This window comes from Aptenodytes forsteri, unplaced genomic scaffold, assembly GCF_000699145.1.
Source record: "Aptenodytes forsteri isolate BGI_AS27 unplaced genomic scaffold, ASM69914v1 Scaffold172, whole genome shotgun sequence".
In the NCBI taxonomy this organism is placed as follows: Eukaryota; Metazoa; Chordata; class Aves; order Sphenisciformes; family Spheniscidae; genus Aptenodytes; species Aptenodytes forsteri.
The window spans coordinates 13,292,861-13,300,822 of record NW_008795018.1 but is presented as its reverse complement, the minus strand read 5'-3'; the positions used below and the strand labels follow the sequence as shown (position 1 = coordinate 13,300,822).

Below are 7,962 nucleotides of genomic sequence, written 5' to 3'. Positions count from 1 at the left end.
GTTTAGTGGGCATGGTGGTGTTGGGTTGACGGTTGGACTCGATGATCTTAGAGGTCTTTTCCAACCTTAATGATTCTATGATTCTATGAAATTACAACCTGGCATTTGGAAGCAAAGCACATTGATGGCGCTAATATATTTTCTCATACCTAGACAGTAATAAGTAGTTTTGATTAGTTCAAATGTTTGCCCTGGATATATTTAAAAAAAGAAACTAATCCCATTCTGTTTATAAATATTACACTTAAAAATGGGATTCTACTCAGAATTAATATTTCTGAGTGGCATTTTGACTGCATATTGATCTTACCATGTGGCATTACTCATTCATGGTACATGTGTTGTAAGGTGAAGCATGGGGAAGAGTTCAGGAGAAGACTGGACAAGTTCATGGAAGAAAAATCCTTTGAGAGTACTGAGTAAGTAGACTTCTGGCTGAAGAAGTTCCCAAGCTGCAAATAAATGGAGGCCTAGGAGAGGTACTGTATGTGCTTGCCCCTTCGTGTAACCTTCATTTCCTAACTATCTGCTCTCAGCCACTGTTGGAGACAGGGTGCTGACCTAGATGGATCTTTTTCTAACCCAGTATGAGCACTCTTACTTACTTACATTTGTATGGTGACAGAATGCCAATATTTGTAATCACAGCATCAATACACAGCAAATGGTTCATGAACTTATCTCAGATCTAAGCCTCTCGATAAAGCCAACAGTACAGAACAGGACGAATCTGAGGGAGGTTGTGCAGCCAGGTCCATTCATGGCTTTAGGGTTATTAGTGGAGAAGAGTGACTATGCAAATGGAAGTCCCTAAAAATAACTCCAGTGTACGTTAAAGCAATTGGAATGTGCTAAAAGGACTGGAATAATCAATAGAAAAGAACAAAGCCAATGTAACTGACTGGAAACTTTTCATGAACCTAATTTCAAAAAAGAATGAAACAGAAAATAGGAAGCATCAAACATACGTAGAAAGAAAAATAAGAAAGACAGAGGGACAAAAGTATGAGTCTCATAATGAAACTAAAGAACTAATATATGTTATAACTGCCTTCATTGTGATAAAGGAACCCAGAGAGAACTGGGACAGTAGATCAATTCCAACTGAAGTAACTAAATCAAAACTCATCTCTTTTGTTATTTGCTATTAAAAACTGAAAACCTAGATTTACTGGCCAGTTAGTTTAACTTCATCAGCAGGTAACTTATTAACTTCATCAACTGTGTTGAGGGAGCAAAATCTTAAGCAGGTGTCAGAGGGCAGTATGCTGAGAAGTAAAGGAAATCCTTAAAGAGGGGTGTGGGAAATGGAGCCTTGCAGCTGCTGCAGCTCCTGGGGAAGGTGCTGCGGTCATAAAACTCTCCAGACACAAGTAAAGAGAAGGAAGGAAGCGATGATGGGTGGTTATAGGTAAGGCACAGAAAGGGGAACATTATTTTTCAGTCACCCCTGTTTGATGTAAACCTTGTGGTTGTTGATCCTCTGTATAGGGCCTAATACCAGCTTAGTGCTTGCTTGTCTCAGAGCTGTAGGGACACACAGAAAGTGCTGAATTCGATACAGAACGTTGTTTACACCAGCAATTTGCACATTTGTACCATGGAGGTAACAATGCTGCTTCATATGTTGTGTGGCACTTTTGAGCTCTGGAGTATTATTAGAAAGAGGAAAGATGAAGGAGGATCCAGGGAAGTGAAGATGGAAGTACTGGGAGACATGACTTCAAGCTGAGGGGAAACTCTGGTAAATGTGCACTAGTTGGGATTAAACCAGCAACAGGGCTGGATTTATAAATATTTGCAAATATTTGAGTCATAACATTGAATAGCAGGGATCTTTTTGCATCTATAGAACAGAATAAAGGATTATTTGTTAGCCTTCCATTAAAAAATTAGCCAGGTTGGGATTCACACAAATAGTTGCCCTTTCCCCATATAAAAAGGGAGCATTGTCACAGACTCATGTCATGTCTCTGCATCTGAGTTGACTTCCTAGGTGCAATTAATGCATACTGAATTTTTGGCCATAATCTGAGTCAACTCTTGTCTGCTACAGCAGCGTCTTTGCATTGCAGGCACATACTGCTGGAGAAGTAGAAGGATACCACCATTTCATTTCACACAGCTACACAAGATGGTGGTAAATTGTAGTCCCTGCTGGTATGGTATGAACTTCAACCAGAATTAGATAGAGACAAATGCTCCATTACTTCCTGCCAAATCTGTGCATAACCTATACTCTTTAGAGGTGTTTCCTCAGCCATAATGTCTGTGAGGTGATGAATGATCTGTCCTGGGAGGAGGGGTTCGTGCCAGCTCTTCTTGTTAGGAAGAACAGCCCCTATTCTTATGCCAGACATTTGCAGGGTTTCCATTCTGTTCCTCCAAAAATGATGTCTCAATCCAATATATTTCAGTAAAATTAAAAGGTGTGGACCTATTTTTCTCCTTAATATGGTTTATAGATTTCTCAACTTGGCCAGCCTAAGGTGCATTCACTAGGAATAGAGAGTAAATTAACTAAAATCTGGAAGGCCTAATGAAATGGAAAATAGTGTGTCATGCAAGGTTTAGATAAATGTCCAGAGCTCTCTTTCCATCCTATAATCAGTGTGTAGTCAAAGTCACCTGGTCTTCAGGTCAACCATTTTCTAAGCTGTAAAGCCTGCATGAAGAGAAGGTGAAAAGAGTTATTTCTTCTTCCTCCTTGCATTAGCAGCTTTCTCCCCATCCTCTATGGTTTATTGCTCATTGGTCATTTGGTATATTGGAGTTAATTAGTTGGAAAGGGAAGCTTGAATCAAAGATTGACAGGCAGCAGAGAGGGGCAATGCATACTCAGTATGCAAAAGAAATGAATAGAGAAAAGGAAGGGTTTTGTGGGTCACAGCCAAAGTCCAGGCTGAAAACTGTCAGCATACAATGGACTTTGTGCAAGAAAGTCCCTGAAGTATGCATACATTCATCCAGCCTGCTAGGAAGTGCAGGCTTAGTTGGCCCATAGTTTCTTCAAGTTGACACCCAACTGACAGTTATAAAAACTCGGTAGACTGTTAAAACAAAAACCAAACCAAAACAAAAAGAGCAAAAAACCCCAGACGGACATCAGAACTGACAGGAAGAATGTTAGTGAGCACTAGTTTAATGGACAGTACCAGGATACCCAGAGGCAGAAGGTGTCCTGTCAACTAGACAGAGACATCGATAATTTATCTATGCTTTCCTATTTGTGAACAGAGGTTTCAGAGCAAAGAGCAGAATAGGAAATAAAAAAATGTGCGAGGACAGATCCTCAGTTGGTGTAAAATATCGTAACTCATTTGGATTGAATGGAGCAGTGATACTTTTCAACAACAGAGGATACAATTCTGTATTTTCATGTAAACACTATCCCCTATGATGGTAAAGGACAACACATGGGGATTCCTCCTCATGCTCCTCTGTTCTGACAGCAACAGCTGATAGACTCAGTCTCCTGGAGGCCACAGACTGCTGCGGAGCAGGTGAATATCCGGAGGGCTGAGCTGCTGCTACTGCACCGGTAGGCATATGGGCTGGGCTGTCCCTCGTGGGTTCAGGAGGAGCTTCACCTCTGCCCTTCCAGACCTTTAGGCAGCAGCAGTAACTGTTGGGTTACCTGCATCACAGTCTGTCTGAGCACAAGAAAGATGGTCAGCAGGCTCACGCTGTTCTGAATTCTGAGATAAGTTTCTAAAAACACAGATAATATAATAAAATTCTAGCTTTTATGGAAACAACAGAAAATAGTGGAGGTGGTGGGATGCAGCTTATATAATCTCAGACATTATAGTTATTATCTGTGGCAGCACCTCAAACATTAGCTTTCCTGGCTTACGTTCATTTTCACAGTCCACCTCTGTCTCTTTTTGAGGTGACATTAATATTTTTTGTCGCCACATCCAATTTCTTCCCAGGGTGCTTTGACCTTGCAACATTTCTGTCTGTGAAAGCTGTAGAGTTCGTTCAATCCCCCAGCTCCAGGGCATGTCCCACATATCTGGGACATCTGTAGGTGACAAGTGCAAACTGGAGCAGAAGGGAAGGCTGGACAAGGTTAGGAAGTGCAGGAGCTCCATGGCCTCCAGGAAGGTCTGGGGCTTAAAGGATCAGTGAATGGTGGCTACTGTTATCTTCAAGTAAGAGCAGTTACAACTGTTGCTACTCTTTTCTTCTCAGTAGAGTTTTGAAATGCAAGCAACCTGAATGAGTTGTCTACTAAACAAAAAGGAAAATCAAAAAGAATGGTAGTGGGCCTGGAGGTTCAGGTAGCTCCTAGCATGAGGAAGGAAAAGATACACAAAGCTCCCCTAAGCAGGGAGGGGAAGGCACAGCGAGGTCTTGTGCAAGGGTTAGAGACTCTGGCAAAAGCAAAGGGGAGGTGGGATGTGGACTCTGCCATGGCTTCCAGCAGCAACAGCCTGAGCCTCAGAGACAAGGACCGACAAGCATGTAGGTGGGACACTGCTTTTGAGAAGGCTGCGAGGTACTGCTGGAGGGTAGAGGAAAATGGGCTCAAGATTCACATTTTGGCTCTCAGAACATATTAATTTGCATTTTTTTATTACTTTTGAGCCTCCTTGGAATTCCTCCTTCATCTTCTGTATTGTCTATGGCTGGCCCTGAATTTGGGAGCCCTAGTGCGTGCAGTGAAGACAGCCTACACATGCCAAAAAAAATGCAGTCCCTCTGGTGTGTGATCGTCTCCCCAGCATCTGGGGACTGAGTCATCCTTGAGTCAGAGCAACCATATTTGGTTAAAATTATATTTTGCTGTTGTAATCCATGGGATGCTGTTTGGTACTGCTAACTTGTTTGTGTCATCTGCCCAATAAATTACTGGCTGGAAGCGCCTCTTTCAATACAAATATTCCTTGCCAGCCACTGTGGGTTTTATATGTGGGGTTTGTTTTGGGGTTTTTTTGGTAACAATCTAGGTCCCTTAGTGCTGCCAAATAATCTTTCCTTTGCCTGTGTGGTGCAGCACGTGGAGAGAGCAAGCCATTCCCGCAGTAGCCAGCTGCAGATTACAAGGGGTGCTCAGCTGTACAAAGGTCAAAGACATAATGATAAAATACAAGCAGATTTCAATAAATGATCTTTCAAAGCTCCTGAAACCAAAAGACAAAAAGAGAAAACTGCATTTAATGTCTAGAGGAGTTGCACACTGTCAATCTTTAATTAAGATACCTGAGATAAAGTTCACCCTTGCAAGACAAGACAGCAGAATGGGCACCTAGTGAATAAAGAGCTGTTTGCGAGCAAAGGGCACCTGGGCTTGCAACGGTACAATTCAGCGCTGGAGGTTTCACTTCAAACACAGGACAGCTGGAGGAGAGCAATGCTTTGGGCTGCTCCTGCTCCTGGGCTGTTAGTTCCAGTATTATTACTTACTGGATTGAGCTGTGAATCAAACCACTATGAAAAAAAGAGGCAGAAAAGAACCATTTATGACGAGCAGTAAGTACCATTGCTTGCAAATGCATTTGTTCATATGGTGGCTTCTAAGTGCCAGTAATGGGAACAGAATGGCTTTATTGCAGCTCTTTTTTGCATACTCTTTGGCAGATACGTGTAACTGAATGATCTCTTTGTTTTTTCTGTAATACAACAGGCCTCGTTTGTCCTCAGAGCAGGGTAATTTAGTGTTCCATGCTGGCTCCAGCAAAAATATTGAATTTAGAACTGGACCACTGGGGAAAATAAAAATTAATGAAGAAGACCTTGCAGGACTTTTTAGTCAGGTGATGTAGTTACTTTTCCTTAATATGTTTTCGTTTTCAGTTTTGCACATTAATAGTTTGTCTTCAGAATTTGTCTTAGCAAATGTTTGATGTGTTTTGTATGATTGTTATTTTGTTATCTATGTCAGCACTCTAATATAAAAGTAAGCTATTGCAGACTTGTAAAGTAATCATGCCATTACAGAAAATAATTAAAAGATTAAATTGTGTATGTAACAGAGCTCTCTATATTTAAATGGACTTTATAATAGTGAAGTTAAGCAAGAAGGAAACTTTCCTAAGCTTTTGAAAAAGCAAAGCTTGTTTACATTTGTAAGTTTTTGAAAAAGCCAAACTTTTTTCATGTTATCTCTGTTGTTTAAATTTAGGTGAGAGAAAGTAACGCAGAAATTCAAGAACTTAAAAAAGCCAATGGTGCCTCTCAGAACATGTCCCAGCAGGTTGCTCTGCTGACCTCCAAGGTGAGCCATACCCTCGTGTTATCCTCCTCAAGCATTCCCAGTTTTCCATTCCTCAGATTAACATCGTTACCTGATTCATTTTAGTATTTCTGGACTCCAATTCAGGGAACTGGGGCAGAGTCCATATTTAACATCAGCTCAGAGTTTATGTTTAATGTTGAGGTACTTATTCAGTAACTCTAGAGACAATGGAAATATTCCTGTAAATCCCATAATTTCCAGTTACCAGGATTCTTCTTTTGTTCACTGTCAACATCTCTGTGGACTATATCCTCAAATATTTATGGAAATGAAGTCCCACTAAATTCAGGAAATGGACCACGTATGTTCTTATAGTTGTTACACAGACATTCCACTCCATAGGTGAAATGGGCTATAGGGGTTTGCAGTGAAAAGAAAAGACGTATGCAGCAGTTTTGTCTCTTTCCTGCTACTAAAGAATTTTCTCCAACAGAAGATTTTGAAACCTTTGGCTGACTTGGTTTAAGTGTCTTTTGTTACAGTGTTGCCACAAGTTCCTTATAGGAAAATATTTTATAGCCTAAAAGACCTCCCTTTAGGGAAATTGTGCTAATACATATCCATCATATTCCCTGATTCAGTGTCAGCTTGCTGTTTGTGGTTATAACCCACTGAGATATGGTGAACCTTTTCTTGGCTTTTGGTGTACTGTCTCACACCTCTGTCCTTTGCATGCATGCGAGCACCTGCACAGTCCCACTGGAACATTCACATTCTCAATGTTAAGCACCTGAATACATCTTCACAAGACTGAGTCTTGCTTTTTGGAGCCAAACTAGGACATATTTAAGCTGTCATTTTCTGAACAGCCTAAAACACCAAAATCCCAGTGAATGGAGCCTGATTTGAATCTGATTATCACCTGGTTTCACATACCAGCTATTCCCTTTTCTCAAAAGAAAATATTTTGTTAGCCTACTGGCATCCAGCACGTACCTCTGTGGTCACTCTCATGCCAAGCACCATGTAATTTGCATTTCTCTTGCAGATCGTGAATCTTGACAACAAACTTCAAAGCTTAGAGCAGGTGAGTAAATGGGAAGTAAATGAGAGATCAAAAAAAGAAAATCCCAGCCCCAAGTAAATAAAGTGAGGCTACAATGATTAAATAGCTAAATGATTTCTTTCCTCTCATGCATTACTCAGGAAAACTTTTTTTGGCAACAGAAGGTAAAAAAAAGCCAAGATTTGTGGAGGAGGTGAAATGCCTTCTTACAAAATATAAACTGTGTAGGAGCCTGCATTCCTTAAAGGAAAAACAGTTGTAGACTCAAGAACAACAACTAGATACCAAAAAGTAAAGTCTTCCTTCACTGATCTGTCAAGATGAAGACTGGAGAATTCAAACTGGATTTTGTATTGTACTGGAAATAGCTAATTTTCAACTGTCACCTGCTTCTCCATTGAGCTTGTGACAAGCCACAGCTACAGCTGCCAGTAAAAGCAGTTGTCGGATGAGTCACCCATGGAATCGAGAAGACAAGATAACCTTCCATCTAGACTCACAGTCTGCTGCTGAAAAAGTCTCTATTAACATTTACTTCTTACAGGGCTTTTCTCATCCTAGTGCTTGCAGCCGGGCACCCTGTGTAAGATCAATCATATTAGTCATTATTTTGTACAGGGATAAGTGAAACAGCTCAAAACCTTTACAAATCAACCTTGCTGAAAAAAAAAAGGGGGGAGGGGAACCCAAGAAAGAATGAAAAAAAAAAAAA

At 40.8% G+C, this 7,962-nt stretch overlaps 1 protein-coding gene across 1 annotated transcript in view; it reads left to right on the top strand.

The window, feature by feature from the left end:
* The first annotated feature begins 5,359 nt into the window (after positions 1 to 5,359).
* The window catches only part of CUBN (cubilin), a 147,179-nt gene continuing 144,576 nt past the window's right edge, over positions 5,360 to 7,962 (top strand). The window contains exons 1-4 of the mRNA XM_009275697.1: positions 5,360 to 5,478; positions 5,633 to 5,762; positions 6,131 to 6,223; positions 7,233 to 7,271. Of these exons, the coding sequence (XP_009273972.1) occupies positions 5,360 to 5,478; positions 5,633 to 5,762; positions 6,131 to 6,223; positions 7,233 to 7,271 (381 nt within the window). The remainder of the gene's footprint in view (positions 5,479 to 5,632; positions 5,763 to 6,130; positions 6,224 to 7,232; positions 7,272 to 7,962) is intronic.